This window comes from Perissodus microlepis, chromosome 15 (assembly GCF_051167445.1).
Source record: "Perissodus microlepis isolate ML-2025 ecotype Zambia chromosome 15, ASM5116744v1, whole genome shotgun sequence".
NCBI classification, from domain to species: Eukaryota; Metazoa; Chordata; class Actinopteri; order Cichliformes; family Cichlidae; genus Perissodus; species Perissodus microlepis.
The window spans coordinates 14,760,356-14,774,740 of NC_140475.1; the positions used below are offsets into that span (position 1 = coordinate 14,760,356).

The 14,385-nt window shown below is 40.5% G+C and overlaps 1 protein-coding gene across 2 annotated transcripts in view; it reads right to left on the bottom strand.

Moving 5' to 3' along the window:
- fut8b (fucosyltransferase 8b (alpha (1,6) fucosyltransferase)) overlaps nt 1–14,385 on the bottom strand; it is a 95,089-nt gene that overhangs the window by 19,398 nt on the left and 61,306 nt on the right. For both annotated transcript variants that reach the window (XM_084952109.1, XM_084952110.1), the window contains exons 5-6: nt 8,973–9,087; nt 2,082–2,319 (exon numbers count right to left, since the gene is read on the bottom strand). In XM_084952109.1, the coding sequence (XP_084808235.1) occupies nt 2,082–2,319; nt 8,973–9,087 (353 nt within the window). The remainder of the gene's footprint in view (nt 1–2,081; nt 2,320–8,972; nt 9,088–14,385) is intronic.

The following is a 14,385-nucleotide window of genomic DNA, read 5'->3' on the forward strand; positions in this document are numbered from 1 at the left end:
CTGAAAGGACATGGCGACGAGAACGAGGAGGCAGTGGAAGATAACGTGATAAAGAGGGAGGCAGGTACAGTCTCATAGTAACACTTCTAAGTCATAACTGAGCTCCCTTTACATATGCTCCGGTAATGTCAGCTTAGAAGTGGAAAAACAAACATATACTGTGGGACTCAGTCATATTAAAATTGCACTTTATAAAACGGTTGAATTCATTTATAAATGATTCTGCTGCCTGTGCATTAGTAGGGAGAACTTTTTCCTCCCAACAGCCCCATCAAGCTTTGGCCTAAGGTATTCTGGTATCAGCTGTACATACGAACTAACTTTTGCTTCAACCGTGTTCACAATGAACTGGAAGTGTGCAGAATTCTAATGTCACGCAAAAATAACAACACCATGAATCAACAGCCATACTAGCATTGTCTGTATGTAAATCTGAAGGTGATGAGTATGACACTGGTTTTGCTGCCAGACTATTCCTTTGGCAAATGCCTAAAGCTGTGCTGGTATGGGCATTTCTACTGTTGCGAAAAATACAAATGTGAAATATGAAATAAGAGACTCGGGTTTAAAGCTATGCTCCAAACCTGCATGAATATTTATATTCCCTTTAAGTGTCCCCTGGCATATACTTAAAATGTCTTCAAAATATAAAAAAAAAATCAAGCATAAAATTAGTTCAGGCAGGCCACAAATTCAAGATGAGCCAACTATGGCAGTCAGCCAATATCCTTCCACATGTACTGTGGACAGAGCTCACCTGGAATATGTGCTATTTCAGGTCCCCCAGGCACACAGCCCTAGCACCAGTCAGCACATATCAGCCACTGGTCGCTAAGGGAATATATATTTCCTAACTGGTCGGCAAGTGGTTTCTGGAGGTTGAAGAGGGTGCTGCACCAAAAACCCTCTTGAGACCGCTTTGGTTGCTTAGCATATTGTCATGGTTTCTTGTTGTTTGCATGGAAGATGCCAACTTCTCTGGAAATGGCTGCTAAGGCTTAGTGTGAAAGAAAATTTTCTTTTGAATTTATTTATTTATTTAAAAGGGACAGTGCAGTTTAACATAGTTCAAGTGCAAGACATGAAACTGATGTACCGCACATAGGTTTATAGCTACTGCTAATTTTCAACAATTTTCTGGTTTGTTTGCACATTTCAGCTTTACTATTAATAAAAAAATAAATAAATAAATAAAAAAAAAACAGGCGGCAAGGGTTTGCAGACAAGTCAATTTGCATCTTCCATGCAAACTACGGTCAACTAATTCTTTTTGCAAAAATAATCACAAAGGGGATTTTTGTGCAGCACCCCTTACTGACTATCAGCCATCTGCACCCACTTGCCAGTCAGTTGGATAATACAGTTTTTTCCATAGCAACTTGTGGTTATGGGGGAGTCATTGACTGATCAACCTCCAGCAACCACTTGCAAGCCAAACAAGGAATACGCATTTTTCTTGTGTGACCAGAGGTCGCCAGTTTCTAGGTTGATGTATCTGGAAGATATGAATAGATTTTTGACAGGAAAATGATGCAATAGTGAAGCTGTATGGGAATATAAGACCCTTCAGTCAGTCTCTGCCACAGCCTGGGGCTACAACAGAAAAATGAGAACAGTCCTCTTAACCTAGGATTCCATAAATTAGCTCTAATTGATGCAGTTTATTTATGCTCGGTCTGTGATGAAACCTACAGGATGTGCAGGAAATTGTGAATCAGAATTTTCCCTTCAGTATCAGCCTCTAGGCTCTATCAGAGACTTTTGCACATATAAAATTACTGTAGGTCAGAGGAGTGAGGTGCATACAGAAAATGATTTTTTCCTTTTTGGCTATAAAATCTATGAACATTAACGTGCTGCTACACTGGCTGCCAAAACGTTTTAACAAGAATTGCATAGTAATGCTTAGCCAGGGAATTCACACTTTGCTTTCGCTGTAACAGCATGAAAGAAAAGGTCTGGCAAAGCCTGTTTTAGGTGGGATCGTCCAGAAATCAGCGTGCAACTAGTCACAACTGGCATCTCTGAGGCTTTCACTGTCTGTAATTCATTGTTGTGCTGTTAATTTTGTGTGTACTCACCTGACCAGTGTCCAGTGGTGGCCCCAGAGCGGTCAGTGCAGGTGTTACTGACGGGCAGAAAGACTGTTTCCCAGCCGCCGGGAGCATAGCGCCAGTTGTGAGACTCCAGAATGAGCGTGCGCTGGGTGCCATAAGCGATCATGAAGCAGTAGACGACATGGTGGAGCTGGCAGCCGTAACCACAGCCCTTATTGATGTTACACACCAGCTTTCTCGCCTTACTGCAGTCTGGGGGGTTCTGGGAGAAGGAAAGAGTGGTTCAACATTTTTTATTGCTTGACCTCCACCTTGTATCTCTCAAAGACCTACTCTGTGACTTTTAATATCAAATAGCTGATATTGTTTTGTGTCCTTTTCCTATCTAATACACCACTCTAATTTCACAATGCCTGCTTACTCCCAGGTTGCCTTTCCTGCTGTACATGCTATTTTTCTCTACTTTTTAAATTAATTTTGCCTCCTCCCCCTCTCCTTTTTAGTCTCATACCTTCTATTGTTAAAGGATATACATTCTATACTTCTTTACTTCTACAGTGTTACAGTGTTTAAGAATTATAGTGATTTTTCAAATTCAAATTCTATGTCACATACACAGTCATACACAGTACGATATGCAGTGAAATGCTTAGACAACTGTTTGCGACCTAAAGAAAAAAAAGACTATGAATAGGATAGGAAATAAATATGAAAATTAAAATGAAGGGTAAATTTAACTAGGAAGGAATAAAATAAAATATAAAAATTAAAGTTAAAAATAAGATAACTGTGCAACAAAATGCACAATACACAAATACACAATATAGAAATATATAAGAATATATGAAGAAACATAGAACAATAACAGCAGCTGTGCAAGTACTAAATGGTAATGAAGAAATATAATGTCCAGGGTTGTGCAATCCACATGTGTAAGTGTCTTGTGCAGTGCAAATATGCTTAAAAGTGATTTATTTAAGTGACTTGTGATAAAGTGATTCGATTAGATGACCACGCAGTGTAGTTGTGCAGTGGCCACTAGTGTAAACAAATGTCCAGAATGTAAAAACCATATGTGTGAGTCAGTACTATGTGGTACTATTTTTATATAGACACCAGTGTATGAATGTGAGAGTGAATGAATAATGGTATTGTAAAGCGCTTTGAGGGTCCAGAAAAGCGCTATATAAATGCAATCCATTATTATTATTATTAAATTAATAGGATTATTCCCCGAAGAACAGTTTCATGGCCAGGCGAGGCCTCCCTCTTTACTACTGTATCTGTCAGACATGAGGGAGGCAGTGTTATGGAATAGGCATGTGTGGTTGGCAGTGGATCTGGGTCACTGGTGTTTTATTTATGATGTGAATGCTGGTAGAAACAGTGGGATGAATTGTGAAATGTACAGATGTACTCTCTGCTCAGTTTTAACGAAAATTAAAATATTCTTTAATGGCCAAGTCAGTTGCATGATCTCAACCCAGCATAGCATCCTTTCAGTCATTAGTTACAAAAACGAATGTAGAGAGGCCTACAGAAATAGCAACTAAAGGTGGCTTTGATAAAGGCCTGGAAGAGCATTTCAAGGGATAAAAAAAAAAGAGCATTTGAAGATGTCTATGAATTCTAGACTACAAGCAGCCACTGATGGGAAAGACTTTCATCTTAGTAATTAAAAACAATCCTTATATTTTAGATGATAATAGTCTGTTCAACTAATTTTGAGCATCTGACAATAGAGGACTGTGCACAAAAATGGCTATAATTCCCCCCAAAATTCATCCAAAACCTTTTCGTTAAATCTCTTTAAGTATATCTACTTCAATCACATATTGATTACTACCAAAACCTTAATCCAACAAATTATGGCCCTAAAAATGTGTGAAACTGTTGTCTTCATTATAGTAAAAATAGTGACTGTAGAACATTTTCAGTTTCATACATATTTACTAGTGCATATCAACATTAACCAAAGTATAGCTCCCAGTATTATATACCATGTATAAATATATAACACTTGATGACAATTAAACTGCAGTTTACCACCTGTTTCAAGAAATTACTGAGCCTATAAAGATGACAAACTGTCAGATGAGCTCTTTTCCTGTGATTTGTTGACAGTAAGTAAAAATGTAGACTATTGAAAGCCTCATCATTTACTTTCGCTCATGCCTTCACGGTTCACAGCCCCTTTCTTTTGCTGCATTCTCAATGTTTCACCTTTACAATCACTCCTTTTACCACTCTATACCGCTTTATTTCTTGCAACTTCCCTCCTGCTTGTTCCCTTTTCCACTCCCTCTAATCCCCCATCTTCCCCACTACTTCAGTCTCATTCCTCTTCTTGAACATTAGCTTCAATATCATACAAAGTCTGAGGGGGAGAATACCAAATGAGAGGCGCTGGGGAAAGAAACAAGGATTTCTCTCTTTTTTTTAACATTAAAAAAAATAAATAAAAAAATTGGAAACCAGAAGAGAGTGACACATGCTGTGCTGTCGATGAGTTGCCGGGCGGGTAGCGATTCGCTCAGCAGCCGGTCTGAGCGACTCCACAACGCTCATGCCAACCAGCTTCCTAAACAGCAATTACAGGCTGATGGGAGTGTTTTCCTCATTAGGCTGCTGCAGCTGTGGATGGTTCACAGTAATCAGGCCGCCCGGCACCCACCGGCTAACGCTGCCTATCATACACTAGCAGGAGAGGAAAAGGAAGAGAGGGTGGAGGAGGAGGGAAGGAGAGGGAAGCGGCGAGGAAAAGGGATGAAAGAATAAAAATAAAAAAAACGTGGTGATGAATGTAAAAAGAGGACAAGAGGCAATAAAAAAAAAGGAAAAGGAAAAAAAGGAAAGAAGGGAGGATCCTTTATGTGAAGAAAACTGATTACCATCGCTGCTGCTCAATAACATGAACAGACTACAGCAGCCATAGAGGTGACAGAACAAGCCACACAGGTATTTCCCTTCGAGTTACAGGCTGCCGCTACTACCCCCATAGGTGTAGGCTAACTTACTGAACTAATAATCTACAGTGGCATCCTGAGCTTGTTTTCAGTGTCAAACCTGGCCCCCGAGTCGCAGTACGTGCATGAGATCATTCTGTAGAATGAATCTCGCGGCGTGGAGGCCACCGTTGGATGCCAGGGCGGTAATGGTGTAGCAGGAATGACTGCAGCGCTTAAGAGACGTGGTTCAAGGATAATGACGGCCGATGCATGCACAAAGGCAGCCTTCGAGTAGTGCTTTGTACTGTAGGTTAAGTGGCTGTTTAAATTGTTCTTTTTTTGAGTGTGAAAGACAGCATCAGCTGCAGAGCGATTCGCACTAGAGAGACCACGGAGATATTGTTTATTTAGGGACTATGGCTGAGGACCACTGAATCTGAGACAGAAGTATGCCGAGCTTAGGTAATTATCCACTGTGATGCTGAAATTCAATCGTGACAAGTTGTTCAAAGGGCTCCTATTGTGTTTTCCTATTTTTGTCATACGCATTTATGTTACCACACTGGATGATTATATTAGATATAAAAAAAACATGAGATCAGTGCACGTATGAATAAAAACCAAGACTTAAGACTGTTCTAAATGTTTGATTTCAAGCAATTTTTCTCCTCTTGGATCTGAGTGATGTCATTGAGAGGGGGCATGCTTAATACTGTCATCTCAGGCACATTCCTCTGGCTGTGAATGTTCTGTTTACAACAGGCAACCAATGAGAGGCCTACACTACAAAGCAGGATTTTGGCTTATCCAGGTAACATCTCTAAATCACCATGGTAACTTATGCTGTGAACCTAACCTGTGCTGGAGCAGGTTAAGATCCAGTTTAGAGATCAACAGGTATAAAATCACTACCTACTGATAAATCAGTTCTCCAGAAAATAGCATCACAACTCCTGGAAGATCCCTCAGACGTCTGTGCCTGAACAGTAGGAGCAGGTTATGTTCTGAGTTTCAGTTTCAAACCGGCTGGGACAAAATTAATTTCTCTTCGATCCGAATCAAATTGAGGCGATTTCAACTTCTTGTTTATTAGTTAGTAAACTTTAATGTTTAAATGGATCCTGTTTAAAGTTTCAGAGTTTTAAGGTGCAGCTGTCACCTTAGAAAATAAATAGCAGCACTTAGAACACAATCTGTGATAAAACAATCAACTGGAATTAAAATGTTTTATGCGCTAAAATTAATATCTAACGATCAATATGTGTCCTTTTTTCAACAGTGTTTCATTTTAAAGTTGCATTTTCTAAGTTCTCTATACATTTGATAATGTTTCTGTTGTAGGGGCTCATAGTGATCATTTTCATGGAAGAAGACGCCACTTTAAGATTCGTCAGATGCTGCCAACACCAGCCCTTTTGTGTGAATGCAAGTTAACTTAGTAGATAACAACCTTTGTGTGATCATTTAAACAGATCGACAATGTTAGAGTAAACGAATGCAGATAATGGAAAGATATCCTTGAACAAGCATCGTAGAGTAAGGCCCAGAACTTAAAGGGAAAGAGAAAAGAGTGAAAACAGCTCATTTCAAACAGAGCACTGTAAGATGAGCAGTTATATATCAGTATTAGTTTGAACTGTGAATCGTGTGAAGTCACTCTAGTCTAGTCCAAAAGTAGAATATACGACGCTGTAAATGAGCATAATAGACCCCCTCTAAAGTAAGACTCCAGCACATTTGAAGTAAAATCGGTGTTGCTGCGCTTTGCTGGCAGGAGACTTACAATAATATGTTGATGTTTCAGCAATAAACTGCGTAATATATTCAGCTCATTAAAGCTTCTGCATTTTCCTCACGGATGCCTTTTTAGGAAAAACACCTCTTGCTGACAGGCTGTGACATATTTTACACATGAAGGTGCAATAGCGTGTCATTTAGAGGGACTGGTTAATTAGCATGAACATCTACAATGGCTGCACGAGCTTCACCTTCAGAAAAAAAACTAAATCTAATATCATTATTAGAAAATCCGATGCAGGAAGAACTTTTTAAAAGGTTTTAGCATGTGTCGTTTCCTTTATCCATTCATGGATCATTTTATGAAATCATTTCATATTTTGTTTTTCCTGATAGATTTTCTTTGTTGGAAGCAATGGCAAAATGTTTTGCATTCTGCAATTGGTTTTCTATTGAATTGTTTTTCTGGTTACACGAGAAGTCTCCTTTTTGTTTATGGGATTTAAACTCTATACCTACACACAAGGGTACATGTAAGCACAACAGACAAAAGCTAACACCATAGAAAACAACATTCAATCATAGATCAAGACTGTCTTTTGATTCTTCAGCGTTAACAATGTGAGATAGGATGAATGCTCGCACTCTTCATGTCTCTAGATGTGTTATTAACAGGTACACGATCTGCTTTCCTTCTTTGGCATTGACATGAGCACTTGATTTATGCCTTACTCCAAGTGATTAGTAAGCATTACTCTGATTGGATCTCTGGCACTGAGGGGCATAGATGATCAAATCTATCTGGACAACTATCTTAAAGCTGTAACAGGTGAACACAACCACAGAGCTGCCAAAGCTCCAGTTTTTACTGAGCTTGTACAGTAGCTCTTTGAATCAAAACAGCTGCCTGCTGGGGCCAAAATTGCACAAATAAAAGCAAAACAAATCAGCTGAAAGATGCAATAAAGCTTTGTAGAGCTGGCTAGGGTGATTGTGATTATAAGCACACCCTTTCGCACACAAGCACGCCATGCCAAGCACTGGACAGATTTATAGTGATAAGTGGTCTCTAAGAAATGGTGTGCAAAAGCACCAAAGATCAAAAACATGATTTTGTTCATTAGCTTTTAACACCACTACGCAAAGGCTCATAGTGCAAAAATAGATGAAAGGCTTGTCCAACAGAGCGCCATCTGAAGAAGTGAGCCTCGATGTTGCGAGTGGACAGATGGAGCAGACGGAGAAATGGAGTTAGTTAAACCGGGAATGAAAGGAGAGGCTGGTGCGAGTGGCAGAGACAGGAGGACAGGAGGGAGGAGTCCGTCTGTGTGAGTATGTATATATGTGTGAGTATGCATAAGGGATGTTGAAAGAGACACACGCACAAACTCACGTGCACACACTCTTCGGGTATGAGCATGTGCATATGTAAAGCTGAGGTTGTGTGAATGTGCGCCAGTTGCCCGCATAGGTGCGGATGAATCCATCTGTACACGAATGTGTGTATGCGTGTGTGATGAATTAGTGATGGCAGCTGGTAGAGCGGTGTGATCCCTCAGCGGTGGTGACAGCAGCTGTTAGTGGTGCTGTCTCCACCCAGCCAGACTGACTGGGTCCTCTTCGTCAAACACACCGGCTCATTAATGCTGCAGGGCATGGTGCCGCACCACAACGCCCCGCCCGGGAACCCTGCAGCACCAGAGCTGGAGAAGGGGAGCAGGGCAGCTGAAGCGAGTGAATGCGTCCCGGGTCTTGAGTTGTGCATGCACTGGCCTGTAAGTGTATGTGCATCTCTGTGACTCTTGGTGAGTGTGAGTGTGTGCATTTGTGTCTGTTATTGTAGTGCATTGAGATTTCTTTACATTTTCGCATATCCACATGTGCTGATCTGTCACTTTGCGTTTCTGTGCTTTGCCGCATGTGCGTAGGTGACACTAAACTGCTGACAAACAACAAGTTTTCAGCTTGTCAAATGTAACTGCTGAAACCGTCTGCTATCGTACCACTCACCTGCTAGCTGTGCAAACTGATGTTGACAGATATGGACGGTGCAAATCAGACGAGCAAGTGCGAAAGATATTTCTGGTGTATGCATATGCGCATTTATTTGTGTGAAGAAAATATTTGCATCGATGCTCACAGCATAGTTATGTCTCCGACACCTTTGTGTATGTTTGTGTGTGAAATGGTACAGTCCAGTTGGCTCAGCAGCTGGTGTGTCTGTGGATACCTGTAGATAGGTGATTCTGTTTTGGACCAGATCCGACAGGTCTTTAGCCTCCTTCATTCTCCATTCACCAATTCCATCTGCCTGGCTGAGGTAGTACAAGTCTGTCATGATGGACCTGCAGACACACAAATTTCAAAACTTTATCACTAGAGAAGTCTGCCAGGCACATGTAATTTGTTAGGTCTGTACAACCCCCCCCCAAGAAAAAACACCTTTTCTAGATGCGAGCATTGCCAGTAACATCAGATTAAAAGCAGTGCATCTGCAAATCACTGCACTTCACATCTATGAGCATTGCTTTTAGTGCCAAACGCCCACAGTTCCTACCCAAAAAGCAAAAGTACATCTCTGAGAGGCTTGTACTTAATAATCTGACTGCAGTTGAAGCACCCCCCCCACCCCCCCACCCGTATTTAGAACAGACACTCTTTTGCTCTCATTAACAGTGTCAACATCTGGCACAGAGCTTTTAAATGCAATTAGCGCACTTATATTAGGTACTCCTTGGTAATATGTGTACATTCTCAAAGATAATAAAACACACAACCTTATGTCCTTAACAGGTCAACAAGTTAATCATCTTTCGCTGTGCAAAGCATGAGCCTTTCAGGGTGTGTGAAAAGTATCCAGTCACAGGCTAATATTAATTAAGGACATAAAAAGTCAATTTGTTGGTCATATGAACATTGCTTAATATGAATTGTACTTGAAATAGAGATTACAATGTAAAATAATTAGAACTTTAATGACTAGTGGCTCATCTGGCCCACGATCAATCAGGATTCACGGGTTATAGTTCTGTGTGAAATACAGAAACAAAGCTATAGGCTTTGTTACCGCTGGTTGGCTGCAATTCACAAATTAATAGAATTTATTGCCACTGATATCAAGATGTAAAAATATCAAAAAATAAAATTACATATTTAGTCCATAACCATATTGCCCACTTCTATTTTTGATATGTGGGCAGTATTAAATGTGCAACATCCATCTGCACTCATATGGAGAAGGGCTGTGGGGGCAGCAGTGTAAACAGACAAGCTCAGACCTCCCTCACCCCAGCCACCTCCTCCAGCTCATCCAAGGGAACGCCGAGGCCAGCTGAGAGATAAACTCTCCAGCATGTCCTGGGTCTGCCCCAGGGCCTCCTCTTAGTAGGACATCCCAGCAACACCATGCCCAGGAGGCGCCTAGAAGGTATCCCCATCAGATCCTCGAACCACCTCGGCCAGCTCCTTTTATCTTTCATCTACATGATGAAATGATTCGAAAGGAGGTCTTACATGATATGTAATCAATTTTTATTCTAATCTCTATCTGCGCTTTCCTGGACATAAACTGTCCTCAATAAAAGGAAATGTTTCCTCTCCCTGTAGCATAACAGTTTCCCCAATGTTATAATGGTATACACCTTACCGGTGAGACACTTGGATAAGAAAATCAACCAGACAATAGTATATTGTGCGAGTAAAGCATTACAAAGTCTGAATAGTCTTTTATATTAACAGGAAATAAATTCTAATGCTGACTGACAACAGTGTCTTTCTGGTTGTTTAGCTGCTTTTTGGATTAAGCTGGCCATCTGCATGCTGCTGGCAGCAAATTTGTGTATGTGTCACATGCCGCTTAATATCGTGACCATCCACTTCCAAAGTTACACGAGAACTGAGATATATGCAGCTAAGGGCAAATGCAAAAGCATCTCTCTCACACACACACATACACACAAACGCACACGCGCAGACACACATAATTTATTAGTCATTTGTTTGACCCAAATCAGTCACATCCTGTGTGACTGAGAGTTCTTTAACGTATAATCAGCCGTGCATACAAGGACACGCAGAGAAGATGAAAGTAACGCAGTGTTTCTTCAACATAAACTTCAGTTAGGTGTAGGTAGACCACCCAGGTATTTGTTACCGCTCACCATTTTCTTGTCTTTTCTTTTCTTTTTTAAACAAAAGCATCTCGATTTACTAGTAAATAATCTACTCACTCCAGTTTACCCCACCCGTTCCCATCTTGTATTTTTCCTATTGGGTGGCTTCCTGTCCAGGTTGTTATAGAGTTTTTTTTTCCAGGAAACTTTTTAAAGTGTTACAGCAGGGGACGTACATGTCAAATTATCAACAGATCAGTTCCGTTAAGAGACCCAAATGAGCTGCAACAGTGAATCAGCATGCAGAATTTCATCCTGCCACTGGGTGTGTGCCACATCCACTGTATAGACATGGGGCTTGCAACAGTAGTACTTCTTCTGTTTTGGGGGTCTGTTGAGAGCAGGAGCGCCTCTTTAAGAATTCTGCTGCAGAAAAGAGGTTCACATGCAGCTAGTTCACTGAAGCTCCAGAACAAAACAGTCCAAGGCAGTTGAGTTGGTGTTCAGCCAAAGGACGAGAAACTGACTAGAGAGGCAGCTGAATATGCTGAAAAGTTAATAATACGTCTACTTGACAATCCAAAACCCTGCAGAGGAGAAATCTGAAAAGTATTATTTCATAATTAATCTGAGAAAGCTTACGTGTCTCCTTTCCGCAACATATACGTCTGAAAATGCATTCTAAATGTGTGCGACACAAAACCGTACCATGGCCCCTTTTTAACAGTGCGGCACAGCGAATGGCGTCTTACTTGTTAAAGCTAACGAAGACAGCATCATTAGTCACTGTCCCATTTTGAAGCTGGAACCACAGCGTATAAATGGATGTCTCCTCCTGTAGTGCACAGGGGAGCCATAACCAACCCTCTGTGCAAAGGAAACGCAAACTGGCCCGTTGGAAAAACCTAACAAGAAGGAATCCACAGACAAGCCCTGAGGGATTTGGCAGCAAGGCAGGAGAACACCACGCTGATATGAAACCTAGCATATGCACTGTATTGTGCGCGGCTAAGTGTGTGGGGTCTTATGGATATCTGAAGCTCGCGAGCTTCGCCACAGCCTTTGATTGGCCGAAGGTGAAGCGCCAAAGGCTGCAGCTGCAAAACTTTTCTCAGCACCGACTGCAGAGCAATTACAGGTTTCAGATTAAAGCATAAATATCACAGAGTCAGTTGAGACAGATTATGTGCAAAAGGGAGGAAAGACAAGAGGTTCTTTTTTATCATCTAAATATTTTTTTTTTAATTGCTGTGCTCTACTCTGTGAATTTATTCTGGTTTCAGTTACAGGCTTTCAGTGAGGCTTTCATTCTCTAGCAGCGCAGTTATATGAGTTTAGGCTACCCAGCGGATATGTTTGTAGCACTGTTGAATATAACTTACAAATCCCTCCATCTTTCAGACATGTAGTAATTATCTCAACAGAAGTCATAAAAATTGCCAGATGTTCTGTAGCCCAAATTACACATTTCCTTCTCTGGGTGCTTTCTACAGTATGCAAATCAGTCTGATCAACTAGATTATTGGTGTTAGAAAAATAGAGTCTTTTTTCTGGAGATTTGGTCAATATCATATGATCTCCTTTAACCTCCTAGGACCTACCGTCCACATATGTGGACATCACATTTTGGGTTATTTAGACCAAAATACTCAATTTTGCTCAACAATAGCCTGATATCCACTTACGAGGACATTATACTGCTAAGGTTCTATTGAAATTTTAAATGAATATCCTCATATGTGGCTCAAATTTTTCTTAGAAACAAAAATCAGGTAAAAAAAATAAAAAATAAAATCTGGTAAATCTTTGTTTTTACATTCATCAGGTCCCAATATGCCCAGATGTCAAAGAGAAAATAAAAATGCATGCCGTGGAAGAGTTTGGGTCTCAGGAGGTTAAAATGGTGTGCTTTTTAACTGTGATTTTAAACCGTTATCTCAGCTAGACTATTTTAGGCTTAAGGTTAAGTTTACACTGAGCTTACAGTGCTAATATAGCATATTACCGAGAAACCGTAACACACACAAACACACACACACAGAGGCACCACTACTGTGACACATTTTTGATTGCTTAATTTCCTGCTGCAGACATTCAAACTTTGATCTGCTGTTTTATGACAGTTCTTTATGAACTTCCACTTCATTTCAGCTACCTGTAAAACTTAGTCAAATTAAAAGCCCTCTATAATGCAGTGATCACTTTCAGCACTTTCAGTGCTTTTTTTTAAGTGTGCTGCATTTTTTGCCTTGGACATTTTTAAGGCAATGACCTTTCAACCTTGCTGAGCAGAATTTAAATAAGGATTTATTTAAGTCAAACATTTCCCTGCTCTTTCCACCTCTGCTCCATCTTTGCAGCGAGAAGGGGAGGAGGGAGGGACCTTAGATAGAAAGCGAATGCGTGTGAAAGTCTGTGACCGTGTGCTCATGTCTGCCTGTGTATTAGGCGGTGGAATCAGTCTGTGGAAAGCTTCTTAGGCAGCAATGACTAAGACAATGGGTCTTATAAGCCACTTCATTGGGATTACAATGGAACCACTTGGCAAAGTGACACCCGGCTTTTCTCAGTTCAGCCCTCTGCAAAGCTGCAATCCAAATGACAGAAAGTGTGTCCATGACCTTTGCCCTTTATTACTCAGCAGCTATCGTAGCACTGCTTTCAAGACTATCAGGATTTTATCCCATTTATTACAGATGGCATTAGCACTAGTCACATCTATAATCCAAGTTCCTACAGTGTCTTTTTAAAAACCTGTTTGCCTAAATAACTAACTGGTACCTTAATAATTATTTAGTCCTAAAGGTGACAAAAAAGTTTGAATTTATCAAAAGCAGCCATGACTGACAGTTGTGCAAGCCCTTTTCTTTACACTTGGACACACGTATGCTAAGCTGTGCGTGTGTGTTACTTACTGTTACTTTAAAATCCTAACCAAAAGAATGGAGAGGCTCTGAAAAACACCTTACATATTAATAGGGCTCAGTGCCGTTTTTAATTTTTCAATACTGCTTTCGATGCGATACCCTAGTTTTTAAACTTATAAACTACTTTGTGAAATATGAAACACTTCTGATTAATTTAGCAACAAACAGATAAACTTATTTAACCAAGCATTTGATGTCGAGTTGGGATTTTTAACAGCTCCATTCTCTGTGGCATAATGAACTTATAGATTTCATCACTTGTCCTTACTGGCCTGGAGCACTAACCACAGGGACCATCAAACTAATTCCCCCGCAGATTGTCATTAACGTCCCAAACAGCAGCATTATTGACCCTTCTGCTGCAAAAATACATATAATTGTCAGCACATTTATATGCTTTTATCCCGGGGGTGGTGTAAGGGTGGAATTACATGCGCTTTCGCAGGGACTTATTTTTTTTCTAGTGGGATACTGCGCCAATTCCTGTATGTTAACTGCAAATGTTGAACATTTACAGGTGGTTTATATATTTTTGTTTCCTGATTTGAAAGGCATTTTAAATGGAAAATTACCAGGCTTGTGCTGTAGTTCTGTGGACTGTCCA